This window comes from Fistularia commersonii, chromosome 6 (genome assembly GCF_037954325.1).
Source record: "Fistularia commersonii isolate RoL2024-O1a breed Wild chromosome 6, RoL_Fcom_v1.0, whole genome shotgun sequence".
NCBI lineage: Eukaryota > Metazoa > Chordata > Actinopteri > Syngnathiformes > Fistulariidae > Fistularia > Fistularia commersonii.
In genome coordinates this window covers 9,042,229-9,059,589 of record NC_141289.1, presented here as the reverse complement: position 1 = coordinate 9,059,589, position 17,361 = coordinate 9,042,229, and the positions used below count along the sequence as shown (strand labels likewise).

The following is a 17,361-nucleotide window of genomic DNA, read 5'->3' as shown; positions in this document are numbered from 1 at the left end:
TGCCTGTTAAATCCCAACACTTGTTCCGCTGACCCCGGCTGTCCGGCTGTCCTGACACTTTATGGATCTAGCCACCTTCTCATATTGCTTATTTCTCTCTCATTATATATATAAAAAAAAAAAAAAACCGGACCCATAGAGTTTCCATAGCAACAACACCACAGAGATACTATTTTAGTGCTGTGTGTAACTTTGTGATAAGGTGTAATCATGCCAGGCTGGACGCAACTAAATAATACCTCAGTTATAACTCCCTACTTTGTCTAAGTGCTTTCACTGGCGACCATTAGGCTCTGTTACCATGGTGATGCTTTCCCATGAGATCTGACTGAGTGGTTGAGTCAAGCACCGTGAACATGGCGCTGTACCATCAATTCAACATTTCCTGAAACAGTAAAATGGAACAAAAAAAGGACATTCTTCCATCCTCTTCTCAGAGCTGTTTTTGTCACATTGGACATTTTCTTACAGAGGTCTGAAAATGTTTGAACTTGTGAACCATCTGTTGATCTGTTGACGGCGCAGCGGTAATGATGTGACGGGGACGTTTTGTCCGGTTATATCGGCCGAAGGTCTGACGCCCGGTTTGCTGGGCTTGTTTTCGGTATAAGTGGAAGAAACACTCAGCGACAGAGGGTCTGATTGTGTGTTTATGAACATGAACCTATTGGGTGCCTTTAATTTTCTCCCGTCCTAGTGCGTCGTACAAGAACAATATATAACGTGAACATTCTACAAAGCTTATGCCAATGTGCAATATCACCTGCAGTAAGTGCAATATCTGGCAGTTAACAGGATCGAGGCGGGATGCAATAAATTCACGATTTTAGTTTGCTAAAGGAAATAAAATTTACTCTATTGTTTCCACTTTTAAAGGGAAAAGTGCTCAGGTGCTGCAAAATTGAGGATTGTCCTTTTTTTTGATAATCTAATAATCAAAGTGGGATGTATGCGTTAATAATGGACCAAAATAAATACAACACAACAAAATTTAACAAGTAATTAAACCAGTATTATAGGCGACTGCCTGCCATCTCCGGAGTGACTGCAGACATCTGTGTTTTTGATGATTTCTTACTGTAAAATATAATTATTACACTATTACACCACTTTCACCCTCCCATTACCACAAAGGGACAAATGAATTACAACTGCGCCCGAGCTGCTGATTTTAAAATGTGGGCGATGTGACATAATTAAGTGACATTTGATTAGCTTTGTCAAGTTAGTACATAAGTGTTATTATTATTATGTATGTGCTTGTGTGTGTGTGTGTGTGTGTGTGTGTGTGTGTAAGTGTGCGCGCGCTCAGACCATTTATCCAAATTAAATGACTGCTAAATTACACAGGGAAAGAAAACATGGCTTCACAGGGAAATATATTAATACCATCATTTGGTTCAAGAGGACCTCCACTTGCACTCGTAGGACACACAGTCATATTTCACTCAAGAGCACTCAAATGTTAATCTTTTTAAAACATTTTTCATGTGACCACCTAGATTAAAAAGTGATACATTGATAAATTAATCGGTTGTCACAAAGAAAATACAGACCACCTGATCCTCCATTACCTTTGCGATGGCTGTTTGCTTGTACATCCGTGTGACCAGGCTCATGACCTCAGTGAAGGGGTTGCCGGCGGCGCCGACCTCTGACCCCATTCCCTTCATCAGTCTCTCCCACTCGGTGAAGCTGGCCGTGGCCTCCTGGGAAGCAGGGAGAGGGCAAATCAAGCGAGGGCCGGCCTTGGGTGGAGTATCTTCCCCTCATATCTCTCTTTGTCTTCCTCCGCTGTTTTTTGAGGTATAAAGGGCAAAACAATTAATGGTGCTGCTGGGTGTCCTACATTCCCTGGAAGAGGAAGAGAGGAAAGAGGGAGAGATGGAGAATTCCCAAGGATGCGAGCCCCGTTGGACGAGGCTGCTGTTAGGTGGGTCACGAGCGTCTCCCAATTATAGCTGTCTTGTGACAAGCTGGGGTCGAAGATGGAGAAGCGGCCGAGCCGGTACAATAAATCAAAGACACCTTGCTCGCTCTCAAGGTGATTTGGCGAGAAGTATTTAAGGCAGGAGAGGAGAAGGAGTTGCGCCGCGGTTGACGAGTGGGCACGGAGGAGAACGGCGTGTGGTGTCGACATGTAGGTTAGCCCTGTTTATCATAAAAACAGAGCTCCAGCCAAACATAGTCAATTAACAGCAGGCGTTCCTTGGTGCGATACCTTGTGTTACGATGCAAAATTATCTAGAAATATGATGAGAAAAAACATACGAAAGAAAAAAAAAAAAAAACAGCAGGGTTCGGAAAACAAAGCTCGGTTCCGTTTCGGGTTTCAAGCTATAACTCAAGCACAAGCACAACTTAGAGGAGACTGATGAAACCTCCGGGTTATACCAACTTTGAACCACTTCATCACGAGCGGGGCTTTTGTTAACAAGTCAGTGGGATCCATCTGAAAAACCCGATAAAATGTATAACGCTTGCGACGCTCTCCTCGGGATCTATACATCACCGCGCTCTAAAAATGCAAACCATATGGCGAGCCGGTGGACGAGCAGCGCAAGTGTGGCAGTGACGGCAGCGGGGAGCGGGGGATGACGGGTGAGGTTGAAAAACTCTTATTAATTCAAGAACACACATAATGTGGAGCTTCTTCGGCGGGCGAGCATCACAACAGCATTTTTTGCGCGGCGCCTTCAAGACAATAAAAAGAGTTTTTGGTAAAAACATGAAAGCTTTGTAACATTTAGTGAAATCATTAGCATTTCAGTGGATTCAGACTTTGTCAAAGTCAAGGACGGTTGAATGAATAAATAGTATCATATTGCAGGAGAACAAAGCTGCGCTCCTTTTTATGTATTTCCCTCAGATGTTTCACTCGGCGGCACCTGCATAAACACAGTTTGGACCGTTTCTAAATGGGGTTTTATTCTAATTAAAAAACGTTGCATTGGAGCTACAGAATCTGCGGGGAGAAAGGAAAGAAAATGAGTGGCTAAACACTCCACCCTTGATGATATTCACTAGACTAACACTGACAAAAGGGCTGGGGCTGAAAACGTAAAGGGCAGCGGGGGCATAAAAAGTGTCTGGCCGCGGATGATAAAAGCCATCATTAGGGAGTAAAATGAGATAGGAAGAACGCGGCCGAAGCAGTGAGTGGTTCAATACAGTGCACATCCCTCAGTTAGCGACATAACAGAGCATTACAGGCAACCAATGCTTCAAAAGACAGTTTGTTTAGGGGCAAAATAATGTCTACCCGGCCTATTATGCTTTATATTGTTCATATTTTATGCTTGTGGGAAGCTAAATGGCTGTCGTTTTGCGCCACCGGTCACTTAACACCTCCCTTTCACGTTGGCCTATACCAGACCATTTCAGCTGTGAAGATCATTGGCTCAAAGCTGCCCGTCAAAAATACCCACGGATTCATGTATTGATCATAAAACAAACATGTTTTTTAAAAGAAAAAAAAAAGAAACACGACCAGGAGCAGCCAGTTCTCTTCTTTTTTTTTTTTTCCTTTTTGTTTAGTTTTGCCCACTTTAACTAAGCAAGCAAATGAAGCATGGCAACAAGCAGCAACACACAAAGTGGGAACTTTTCTGGTAGTTCTGCATGTAACTGCACCTTTGGGGCCTAATTGGTGCATCTGTGTAAAAACATTGACCGTGTTTAGCCACCAATTACACTGTCCCTTAACATGGAAGGAGACCGGGATAAAATTCCTTCGTCATCATTTTCTCCCCGAGCGTTTTTTTTTCCTTATTGTGGTGTAATTCCTGGAATGGCAGCTCGGTGCATAATTAGTGCTGAAAGAGCTACTTTAGTGTTTCCACCACTCCTTCTCCTCCTCCTCCTCCTCCTGCTGCTGCTGCTGCTGCTGCTGCTGCTGATATGATACAAAATATAACAAAGGCCTCTCAGCGGATGCTTGCGATTGTGGTTTGCTGTCTTGCCGGTGAACTCCTCTGGGAGTGTAACCCCCTTGTAGGCTTGAGACTGGTGGCCGAACGCAGGGGAGTAGAGGAGGACAAGCGGCAAGCCGCATTAGCATTCGCATGCCTGTTCCCACGCATCCAGCGGCGGCGGGAGGCAGAAACCGCATCCGTAAGGGATGGGGATGCAAACACCTACAGAGAAACATGATGTGTACTTTAGGAGGACCCTGGTGGTGCAGCTGAGATACACACTCTACATCGGTGTTTCTCCGCTTGGGCCAAAGGACTACTGTTTGCTAACATTTCTGAGCAGGAGAGGAGAAAGACTCAAATTGAAGAAAAGCAGTGTTTTTAATGTGAGGAGGGGCTTTTAATTTTAATCCTGCACGATGACACCGAAACGGATTGAGACAATGCTGATCTCCTATCGTATCGTGAGCACTTTCTTGCAGAACTTTTGTTCTCTCAACTGAACTGGCACATAATTCAGCTAGATGGATAAACAGCACTACAGGCAGGAGCAATTCAGAGGGCAGAGCTGGCTCTTTAGGAGCAAAGGGTCTCTTTGAGTAATTACAAGACAGCGCCAGCAAATATAAAGACCGTGATGAGCAGGAGTCTGTTTCAATCAATCACTCCCCTTGCATGTTAAGGAAAGTACCAGTCCAGAGTTAATATAGTTTTAATTTAGCAAACAGCGTGAATCTGTGGCTGCACATTTAATTAAGACACTTGAGTGCATAATTAGAGTCATGATGCTGATGGATTTGTGCCGGGAAGGTGTGAAAGCAGTGGAAAAAATACACATCTTGTGTCTCTGAAGCCGAGCCACGTGACTAACTGGCATTAAGAAATGAGAAAATCTGAAAAAAAAGAAATCTACCTTGGCAGCCTCCTTCGGTAGATCGAACGGGATACGCTGGCGGACTTTTGGGGGGAGCTGAGTGAGCACGTCAGCCTTGAGACGACGGATCATGATCTGGGTCAGGCGCTTGTGCAGCTCCTCCAGGTTGGACGCGCCGCGACAGTCCCACTGCCTGCGAGGTCCGAAGTACCTGTGAGGGAGCGAGAGTTCAAGGTGCAGCTCCTGATGACAAACCTTCCCTTAAACATTTCCCACAAATTTTGGAAATATTGAAATTTGCAGCCATTGCACTGAAGTGGTAGTAATATGGTAGCTGCCCTCCGTTGTTTACTGCTCTAGCAGTGAGAGGATCTGTATTCTTTGCTTTAGGGCAATTTGCAGAAATGGGAAGTATTTTGTCTAATAGTTACAGCAGTAGGATTATCCCCAAAACTTGCTGTTACCTTTCACAATTTTTCAGCAAAATAGGTGTTTAGAATAGAACTGGCCTTCCACATAAAGCCTGGTTATTTGCCATGTTGGCTGTAAATGTAGAAAAGAACAACTTTACAAGGCGCCGCCAGCACGTGCTACTTCGCACTGCAGTTTTTAAACCCTCCGTTGCCGTGGAGGGAATTCACTCCGACGGAGGTAACGTTCCCGCCCAGCGCTGGGGTTTGAACCAGCGACTTTTCTGCCGGTCAGGCTTCTCTGGGTCTGGAAGATGGATATGCTGCCGCCCCGAGCCGTATTCCCCAGTCGCGCTCGGGGCAATAATTAATGGCCCGTCCCGGAATGAGCTGCCAACTTTGATGGACATCCAAAACAATGCATTTGATGTGTTTGTTCACACATGTAAGTGAGCATCACCGGCTACTGGCAGGCGATTGGCGTTTAGTGTTTGGCTTTAGTTATGGTCTGGCTCCAACTACAAACCGTCCACTCAGCAGTGGCAGATTCAGGTGCAGCCTGCATTATCCTGGCAGTCCCGTGCCGACGGAGCAGAAAAGAAACGGCAGGTGAGGCGTACTTTTAACCGCGCTAGAAATCGAGGGTGCATAAACAAGGGACTGGAAAAAAAACCCTTGCAATGTTTTTTTTCGGAAATTGATCATAACCCCGCAGCTGTCCCCTGCATCTTTTGCTCGAGTCCCGCTCCGCCGCCCCTCTGTGTATTAAAAACGGAGGCTAATTGTCCACCCACAAGATTAATGTTGATTATTATTCCGCGTTATATCATTTAAAAGCATGTTATTAATGCAAAATGTCAGGTTTGATTTAACTAGATGGCAAGGGTATCATTATAATGATATTTATGACAGTTGAAAAAAAAATATGCAGGAGCAAGAAATTGGACATTCATATTTTAATTAGGTCTCATTACTGATCACCTAAATATCCTCTCTTTCAGCCCTGTCTCACTCCCTCCACCCCTCTCCATAATTTCTGTGCCTGCTAATGGTAATGAATTTGATATTGTTTTTGTTTTTTTAACCCAACCTTTTCTGAAGCATCTATCAGTGAATACGGATGGATTTAATGAATCAGTCCTCGGGCTGTTGCTGACGAATATGTGTGTGTATTTATTTGCGTGAAACAATCTCACCTGAAATGGGCATTGCAGTATTTCTTGGCGTACTCGGTCCAGGTTCCAAACCTCTTGGAGCAGAGGGCATCGAGCTGCATGAAGAGCTGTGACACACAATAGGAGATGGGCGGAGACCCATACTTGTGAGAAGCATGATATAATTTTCACTGAATCATGAGTCTTTAGTCTGCGGAGGTTCTCAGTCACCCAAGTTGTGGTGAATTCTTTTCCAAATCTTCTGTCGTGGCAACTGGACTTGATTTCTTTATTTGAAGACGTTCTCAACCCCTCAGAAGAAGCCTTTCGGATGAGGGGTGAAACGTCTTCAAGTGCAGAAATACAATTCCAGACAGAAGATTTTGACAAGACTGAGTCTTTAGTCTTGACTCCATTGCTTATGTCAACTATTTGTACACCTTTCACTTGCTGACATCCAAAAAGAAACGCCAGCTTCATATGTCTTCTTGACATTCCGTGTTTCCTTTAAAAAAGGAAAAGTCTAGTTACAGCGACAGTTACACTGAAATCAAGGATTCATGCCATGTCTGTGCACGGCAAGAACGTACTGTGGAACAATTAGGTTAGCCTGGTTACAATTTCTCAACTTCTTATTTTGTGGATCTGCACTTTTTAAGGGGTTTTTATAGTGCATTAAGAAACAGGGCACAGAGCGAACTCCACTCAGGTAACACCGCAGTGAGTATTTAAGGTTGCAGACCATAAATGTGCCTCCAAAACACATACAAAACGCGTGTTAATCATTTTACATTTTCATATTTGGCCTGCTTGGAAAGTCATGTAATGTCACATGTTTGAGGCAGAATTGGAAATAAAAGAAATCTGCAAGAAATTACAAGAAATTGATCAACTGTGTTCTAACTTTTGTTTATTTCCTGTGTGTACGTCTGTGTGCAGGCAACAGCTAAGAGCATCAACCATTTCCAGCAATATGGTGGGTCAAAAGTACAATGCCTGCTCTAGACTAGAAGCTGTTCCTGCATCAGACACACACACACACACACACACACACACACACACACACACACACACACACACACACACACACACACACACACACACACACACACACACACACACACCTCAAATGTAAACTCAAATGTACAGCAAATAGGACAAGATTGCAACAAGCCATTCTGGATGAATATTTCAAAAATGTCAAAACAGACAAAATAACCCAAAGTGTCTACCTTCCTGGTGGCCGAGATAATGACATGTACCTCGCCTACCAAATCTGGTTCCCGTGGGTGAAACCGTATCAGACGCCAGACTGGAGGACATAAATTGATGTTATGAGGTAGCAAGTGTTCACCCGGAAGAACCCATGGACAAAAAAAAAAGGAAAGAAAAGTAAATCCAGTCACAAGACATGAGGATAATGAGTAATCAAGAGATCTTTGCATTACTTGGTATTCATGTACTATTAAATTACAGGCTGCTACTTCCTGTTGCTATTATATGGCATTTTGAAAAGAGCCATTTCGCACACAGCTAACTCTGTGTGCATCGAAGGTTGTGCGCAGGTGTCACAGCCGCTGTGTGTTTATGTACACACCACAGCCTTGTCAACTTTTTTTGGTATTTGCAGCAATTCCTGAAGTAATGACAGGTAATCATCTGCAAGGCGATCTGAATAAGCGGCCGCAGCGAGAGCTCGATTCCAAATTCGACGCTTGTTCAACAGGAGCTTTGGACCCCCCGCCACCCTCCACCCGTGCTGTTGATATAATAGGTGGGTGGAATGAGGGCACATCATGAACAGTGCAGCATGCCCTGAGCTGTGTGCTAACTCGATGTCAGAGCCACAGTGAGTAATGATGGCAGCGAGGAGACTGGCACAGAGGCTGGGACAGGGCTTATCAGATTTGTGCTGCCGATGATAAAATGTTATATTCAGTTTCAGATTCTAGTGGCAGAGAGACGGAGAGAGATGATATCGAAAAACTAACCCCAGCCGTTGCAGTCAGGCGACGGCAAAGTCAGGGCGGCGTGCGTCACACACACATCCACTTCGAGGAGTTTCACATGTTTTTTTTCCCGGTGACGCACCTTCGTCGAGATGTCTCGCAAAGTTCCTGGGGTTTGAGAATTAATTAGCCGCCTACTTTTCAGAAGTTAATTATCGTGATCTGTGCGAAGCAAAGATTAAGTTTTTCTTGTGAGGCGGTGTCGGCGAGCGTCGCTTCGCAAAATCTCCCTAAAAGTAAAACACAACCGATAATATTGATCTTGAAATATCTAAGTTATCTGTAAAAAAGGGGAAAAAAAAGCATTTTAAATACACATATTCAATTGAATGGCCTTATGTCTGTCAAAAAACAAATGACAAAAATAAAAACATAAATTAACTGTTCATTAGAACGTGTACATTTTTACTGAATTACAGAACAATCCATAATTATTGCTACTATGTCTAATATTATCCACAAGTCTCTGCATTTCTTTTACCTTTGCATTAACAACAACAACAATAATAATAATAATGATAATAATAATATGTGTATTGCTTCTCAGGATTTTTTCAGCATTTTAAAAGATCAGCATTCACTAATAAATAATTTAACGTTCACTGCTGAGAGACACCTCTCTTGCTGGATGGATGGCAGATGTTGTGAGTTATTACCATGAACACGCCGTTGTTTATTTCAAATAACTGCCTCACACCTTTACAAGTGAAACTAACGGGTGCATAAACAGGGGATTAAACAGCACGGTGAAACAAATACCCTTCAGTTAAATCAACAGCACACGGCTCTTCAATGTCGATTCTCAGACGGGTTTGTCTTCCTTCTTCAGTCAAATTGAATTATACTGGAGGGGTAATTTTTTTTACAATCTCTTATAATGAATTATCTCAGCAATGAAGTATCATGAATGTGGATTTTGTCTTTTCATACCACATATTTCATACCATGTAACAGTTGAAGAAAAGCAGACAAGAAAAAGCTGAAAGATAAAGCTGAGCTTTATCCTCAGCCTTTACCTCCATTAGCTCGATCTCCTCAATACGACGGGCACAGATAACAGCCTGTCTGTGCCTCTCCTGGTTTTTGAGCGGGGTGTGTCTGTCTGTGTGTGTGTGTTTGTGTGTGTGTGTGTGTGTGTGCAGGGGGGAAAAGGTGACGTCATGCATTTCTGGCCGCCAGTAAGAGCTGAGCAGCAGCTGCACAGACCTGACGGGCGTTTATTTAACAAATTGATAATGAAGGTAAAGAGCTGATATGTGATTATACACAATTCGGTCTCAAAACAGTTTACAGGGCTTCAGGCACCATTCGTGTGTCAACGTGTGTGTGTACACGTGCGCAATGCAGAGCTATTTTTCAGATTGTGTCGACCTAAAGTTAATTACGAGGCAATCAATAGTAAAGACAGAAAATACAGAAAATGTAAGCTTGTAGATAAGAGGGATTCAGGGATTATTCTTCAAACACACTGTACAATTTGGAAATATATTAGACCCAACACACAACTAATACTTTTATTATCCACTAAGTCATTATTTTATGACTGGAAATTTCGTTCTTGGGCCGGGCAACGTGGTCTAAACTTCACTTCTTAGAGTAGCTACAAAAGGAGCACATTTCTTATGCATATACGGGGCGCAGCAGATATGCTTATGCATCTGTAATACCTTTCCAATGGGGCTGCTTGTTAGTACATGCAATACTGAGGGAAAACGATTTCCTTTTTTCATCTGTATTATCTGTATTTTAGCAGCTGTTTCGGAGCTGGCTGCCTCGTGCTCTTTGCGATTTCCAATTTGGCTCTGTGTCTGACTGAGTGAAATATATAAAATCACTCGGTTAAATTGTGCATTCCCGCTTGTTTGCCGAGCTACTGTTTGTCTTTAAGGAGATGCAAAAGTTCATTCTACAATGGAAATGATGTGGTATAGTGTGCCAAAACCTGATTGTTAAAGATAATAAATAAAATACATAAATACAAACATATACTTATGGAGATGGCAACAACAAGAGACTTATTGACAACAATGGGATGAGCTTTGCAACCTGACGTTTGAGGCAATGCAAACAGAGCAGTTTCCTGTAGACCTGCCACAAATAATCCGGTGTAACGCATCAAAAACAAGAATTCAGAAAGAGAAAGTAAATCCACCTGCTGACGGTCTCATTGGATTATGTAGGTCATATTAAGGTTTCAACTGAGTACATATGAAGGCTCCACTTTGTGGTTTTAATTTGAAATCTTAATGTAACTCGGACTGGGGTATAGGTATATACATATACACATACACATACATAAATACATATACACACATGCACGTATATCTACATACATATACTATATATGCATTTATATACATACATAATACATATATATGTATACATAATAAATATACACACACACGTATACATACACATATACACATACATACATATATATATACACATGTACATACATACACACACACATACATGTATATATGAATGTATGTATGTATGCTTGAATGTATGTGTATATGTTTATGTATTTTCTCTAAATGCATTTATCACAGAACTTCTTTTTGAGAATGGATTTTCAGTATGTTTTCGGGAATATTATGCAGAACTCCAAACCCTTGCAGCCCATCAGGCTAGTGCCACAATTTGGTTGATGGTAGCATCAGGGGATCAAAGGTCAGCTTTAGGATATCTAATAGCAACAGCTTGACATACAAACTTTGGGAGCTAATATTGTTCATTTAAAGCTATGAAATAAAAACGTCAGGTGTAAAGTTTAATATTATAGGTTAATATAATATCAGACTCAGTCAGATGTCCCCTGACTTCATGACCCATTGGCCAGTCTCAACCAGTTACCTCAGAATGGTAAGTTGTACTGGTTATTAGGTGTAAAAATATGATGGTGACCAGCTGGTCAGTTATTTTGCATGGGCCAAAACATGAGGGCTGACACCACCCAAAATAGACAAAACTACCCAGCTAATGGATTCAGTTCTAAGATTCTAAGAAACAGAAAAGGAAAAACTTAATGAAAAAGATGTGCACTTTGAAAGGGATTAGTCAGACACATGTTCTGCTGCTTGGGTTGGGTTGCAGGTCAGACAATGTGGCAACGTTGACGCACGCTTGGAAACTGACATTTAATGTTTCTGACATTAAATCTACTTCCACTGTGGGCTGGTTCTGACTGATGATCTAACATTATGGTGCAGCACAATTAGCTCTACCACAATAATAAAAACATGCATTAGTGCTAGTTGATAAGCGTCAAAAGTTCAGACTCTGTAAGGGTTCTTGTGTTATATAAGAAGTGAGAGTGAAGAGGGATGGTTTTTCTACCAAAAATCTGTCAAACGTATGGGGACAATGGTTTCGACAGTGTGGGATGAGGCCTGGCTGCTGAAGGCTGCCTCCGAGCTCTGTTGCACTTGAATTGATTAAATAATCAAAAACCATCTGTACCCTAACGGATACAATAACTCGCTCTCTCTGCAGTGCTGCTTGTACCTCACGGAGTGTCAGGAAAAATTTTTTTTGGTTTGATGATGACCTTTAAAAACCTGTTTCAGCACTGCGCAGCAGGCGCGCGGATGGCCAAGCGGTCGCCCCCCCCCCCCCCGACAAACACCGTGCTGGCGATGCTATTCGGGGAAAAGAGAAACGCTGCTGCCAGGGAACGAGAAAAAGTTGAGGTGCTGCAAATATCTGAGCACGAAGCTGTATCGCTTCGCCATTGGGGCACAATAGACTTACAGTACTACTTATTGAAGCCATATTGTGGCAATCTATTGAGACTGTGGGAAGATTTTCTATTCACAAAGTCCACCTTGTGATGGAATACTGCTGCAACTCTCTCTCTCTCATATATATAATGTAATATATATATATATATATATATATATAATAAAGTGATATCATGAATCATTATGGTGAGGGAAATGGTTCTGGCTCTCCAAACATCATTGTCCTTCTTATTGTCTCTAAATTCAATAGTCCCCCCCCCCCATGTGCTTCTTTTTATTACTTGTCTCATTTATTGCACTGCACTGTTTCCTCATATTGGGCTTTGTAAATGAAGTTTTTGCAACAAAGGTTATTGAAATAAATCCACAGGATCCTCCAGGATAAGTGATGTCGGAGGGAATTAATTGGCATTTTGATTGTCGTATCTGAGTGTAACTTGCACCGGGGCAGGTTACTCTGGCGATCCACCTGAAATACCTTTGTGAGAGGGAGAAGCCTGCAGCCGAGAGCCGGGAGTCGGCTCCCCGTCCTGCTAATCCTGCTTCATGAGTGGGAGCTCACAATCCCTTCAGAGGCACATTTTACAGTCTGATGAAGATGAGTTGGCATCTGTCCCACTCTGTGGACTTTATTGTGGCTTTCCAGCTCGACTAAATTGGTGTGTGGGTATTTTCATCGCCCTCTTGTCTCCTTCCTCAATTTATTTTCTTTCCAAACAATGCCTTCCCACTAAAGGCCGATCTCTCAGTCAGGTGATTTTATCCGCTTGCATCTACTCATTGACAACGGCTTGTCTGGAGTCTTTCAGATAAAAACATGATCGGTTTGTTGTAGCTTTTCATATTTTTTTGCATATTTCAGATTAAAAGTAAGAGAAGTCAGAGACACTTACAAAGGTTCATTTGTAGTCTCTCCCATAGTAGGCCCTTCACTCCTGGAAATTCAAAATCTTAATTAAATCAACAGTTATTACCTCCTCAGGCCGACCCAGGGCTGGCGTTCCGGTGAGAAGAAGAGCTCGCTTGGCGTTCTGAATGAGAGGAACCAGGATCTTGGTTCGTGCAGCGTTCCTGGATTTCAGATAGTGCGACTCGTCCACCACTACCACGGCGAAGCGCTGCCTGGTCAGAGCCTCCAGCAGGGAGCGCGCATCCATTGTGAGCAGGCCGTAACCAAGCACCGTCACTTTGCAGCTGCTGATACCCCTGTAGGATGTGGAGCAAGAGCAGAGCTTCTTTTTCATTTTTGAATGCAACTTGACTTGGCATGTGAAAACAAACATTCATTCATTCATTCGTTTGTTCATTATCTATACCGCTTATCCGGCTGGAGCCTATCCAAGCTATCATGAAGTGAGGGGGGGGGGGGGTGTTCACCCTGGACCAGCCCTAGAGGGCCAAATACAGAGACCTACAAACATCCACTCTGTCATAGAGACATACAACCATTTACTCCAGGGACCTTCTTGAGGAAGTGCTAAGCACTGCACCACCGTGCCGCCCTAGGCAAACAAGATAAAAAATACTATTGCGTTGAAAATGATTATACTGTAGATCAATGTCCAGTTGATACTTTGAAGTTAAATCTAATATTCAAACTGCTAACTTTCAATTTTTGGTTTGAAGATTTGAGGTGAAAGAAAGAGGACTTTATTCTTAATTACATTTTCTACTTTGGCTCCTGCGTAAAGCTACTGGAATGCCATAGTGATGCTTAAATAGCAACAGAACAAATGTGTCATTAGTAACTTCAATCTCAAACAAAGGTCTGATTGTTAAAAAAAAACAGTTCACAAATATGTATAACTGATAAGTTCAACTGCTTTTCAAGGGATTGCAATTTCTTTTTTTTACTCATGCACCTATTAATGACTTTCATTACATTACATTACATTACATTGCATTACATTGCATTTGGCAGACGCTTTTATCCAAAGCGACTTACAATAGAGGACATAGGACTGCAAATACACTTGCAAATACACGATGCACAGGAAATATACAGAACAGTAAGCTTGGGTTAGTGAGGGTTTTTTTTTTTTCTTTTTCTTTTTTTTTTTAATGGACAGAGACACACAAACGTACACACACACACACAGACACACACACACACACCATTGCCTAACTTGCTGCCAACCTGATCTGGGGCATCAGCGCAGTAAAAAGTCCTGAAAGAGAAACGTTTTTACCTGTTTCTTGAAGGTTGAACAAACCCAAAGACAAAACAAAGGTTTGTTTGGTGCATTCTTCATTGAGTTTGGTTAGCAGTTTAACCGCCGGCTGAATATGTCCATCTTGAATTTCACAATCTAGACATTCACATGATTGCTGGAATTCTTACACTGGCATTTTAAAATTCTATGTTGTAATTGGAGCACCTGTTCAAACCCTCTAACTGTTTATTGACTTGGGGAGACATCGAGATAAATAAACCTGAATACTCAAGGAAGCAGGAGTGAGGATTTACAAAAAGTAAGACAGACAGACAGACACACACACACACAAACAAGCATGCATGCATGGACACACACACAGACACACAATGCACTTAAGAAATCGATTCCTGGCCTGCATTGTGAACTGTATATTTTTTAGGTGCTGTGCGACAAAGTCGGTGATAAACAAACACAGAAGTCAGGGATGCGACATTCAGCCGCACGAAGCCCAATACGGATCAAAAACGCTTCCCGCATCTATCAAGCTCTAATTTTTGCCTTCAACACACACTCACACACACCTTTTCCAAGCCGAAATAAACTTCAGGTGCCTTCATGTCGTACAAAAACAACAAGCAGCAAGAGCGAGAGGAGTTGCTGCATATTTTTTATTCCCCCTCATCTCCCCGTTCAGTCATTAACACATCCAGTTCAAGGACACGACTTCCCCTGAAAGCTTTCACAACCCGTTTGCGTTTCAATCGAAAGACTTAAGAAAACTACAATAACTGGAGGAAACTTAATGAAAATACAAAAAGCGTCCACTTCTGTTGTCAACATGTCGTTCCAGCCGGTGGTATATAAATACCGCAGGGGCCTGAATCAGTATGGACAGCTGTGAGAGCATTTCTCCGTGGCAGCATTTTTCCGCCTCCTGCTTCTTGTTCAATATTGCAAACGTCACCTCGTCATGATTGACCTGTCAGCTCCTCCAAACATCAGGTCCCCCCCCCCGCAGACCCCTGACACCTGGGGACACTTTGATATTAATATGTCAGCACCAACTTCACCATACACTGACAGTGACTCAAGTTAACACTAACCATCTCCGCCAATCCAGGCTGTTTGCAATTTTGATTTGATCTCTTGCAGGTTAATTTTCTGAATATTTAGTTCCAATTGGAAATATGAATGATGAATTACCTCTCTGATCTGAAATCTACAGGAGTGCTGCATCCACATCTCCAACAGTCATGCGCTTTAAACGGGGAGAATGCTCATGAGAATTATGTGTATAAACATAAACAGCACTTTCCCTCTGTTTTTGTTTTTTTTCCGAAATTTGTTGAAAAAGTTGACCAACTAAAGGCTTATTCATGCTTATTCATGCTCAATGTTAAATCTGCATACGGAGGGAGCCTTCTGTCCACTCCTTATCTTTCACTCGGTACTTAAGACCTTAAGATACTTTATAGTCTTGAATTGTTACTTAGACATTTTATAGTTTATTTGTACTTCTTATCCTCTCCCCCCCTTTTTTTTTTAACTGTTTATACAATTTTCTACTATTATTTATTATTGTTATGTTTTTTTCTTGTAACTCTGGCACAACAATGTCCTTCGGGATAAAATAAAGTTGTTCTTATTCTTATCCTCTGCATTCATTTCCTGCATCACTATATGTTCTGGAGGAAGGTTGTGGCTGCATAGCTAAAATAGAGCAGTATCAACGGGAGTCCTGGGGGGGCAGTGTTGGTCAGTAAGGCACCAAGTTTTATGTTATTGTTCGTGCCATGTTTGCTATTGTCTGAAATAGCGCTCAGAAGTGAACTCTGCACTGCCCTCTAGTGGTTGTATTTCTTAACAGCCATGGCAACGTAAAATATGCGTGGGTGGTGATGTTTGACAACAACTGAAACGTAACTGTTTACATTCGTTTCGTAAGCATAAATGAGCCCTTTCTCCCTCAACCATTTTTGAAGTAAAAATAACTTGTGCCATCTTGAAATTGGATTTCATACATTTAGGATTTGGCTTCGGGTCACGTGGTGCACTGAATTCCAAAATACCCTTTGGGGCTGCGGAACCAAACAGTGTGTGATGTTCATGTTTCTATTTCTTTTAGCATGCCAGGCATCCACATAGAGCATGTGTCAAATAAATATTTCTTATCGACCGTTGCGGTCAAACCACGGCTTTCACAGGGAGAGGATGGCGATGTGTTCAAGTGCCTCAAATGCCAACTATTATTGGCGTTGAAAACGCCAACGGTCAGTACATTAAAAGACATACAAGGGGAATTTAATTGTCTGCTTTTTTGTTAATGTGTTCTTTGACCGAAAAGCATCACTTAAAAAACCCTCTTTTAACGGTAATCGGGATTTTATAGCTCAATAGCTGCAGCTTTAATAAGCTGTCAAAAGTGTTATGTACTCAGACTGAGGCTTTTTCAATTTGCCAATATTAGCCTTTCGTTAAAAAAACAAAAAAAAAACAAAAAAAACAACTTAATATTGCTCTATAAGTGTCATCCACGGCTGATATGAAACATCACATTAAGTCTGTTGATTGCATATTTATTGTCTCTGTGAATCTCATCATCATAGTTGATGGACAACCAGGCAAGTGCAAGTTCAATGAAGAAATAAAGTCGAGAGCAGCAGTAGCTTCAGTGTCTGAGAACAGTTTCATTATAACCACGGGGATTTAATCTGTTGATTAAATGCTTTTTTTAAAAATTAATTTTACCTATTGAATTTAATTTTATTACTTCAATGACATTTGAGTGGCATTTAAAAGTTTACATTGCTGAGCTTCTTTCAACATGATGCTGCTAAATAGTTTTTGACAACAGAGGTTTTTAGACAGCGGTTTGACATCAGAGAGATGATAATTCATGCATTTAAGTTCATTCATTCATTTATTATTTATACTGCTCATTCTGCACTCTGGGTCGCAGCAGTCATTGACAGGAGCATCGTTCACCCAGAACCAGTCAAACACAAGCCCACATATAGAGACGTTCAGGCTCCACAACCATTCACTCTCTTATTCACACATCTGGGCAATTTTGGGTCTCCAATGAGCCTCCTGCATGATTT

The 17,361-nt window shown here is 42.0% G+C and overlaps 1 protein-coding gene across 2 annotated transcripts in view; it reads right to left on the bottom strand.

Annotated features, from left to right (window-relative positions):
• zranb3 (zinc finger, RAN-binding domain containing 3) overlaps positions 1-17,361 on the bottom strand; it is a 107,116-nt gene that overhangs the window by 73,351 nt on the left and 16,404 nt on the right. For both annotated transcript variants that reach the window (XM_086148018.1, XM_086148017.1), the window contains exons 5-8: positions 13,079-13,310; positions 6,395-6,480; positions 4,828-4,999; positions 1,575-1,709 (exon numbers count right to left, since the gene is read on the bottom strand). In XM_086148018.1, the coding sequence (XP_086004144.1) occupies positions 1,575-1,709; positions 4,828-4,999; positions 6,395-6,480; positions 13,079-13,310 (625 nt within the window). The remainder of the gene's footprint in view (positions 1-1,574; positions 1,710-4,827; positions 5,000-6,394; positions 6,481-13,078; positions 13,311-17,361) is intronic.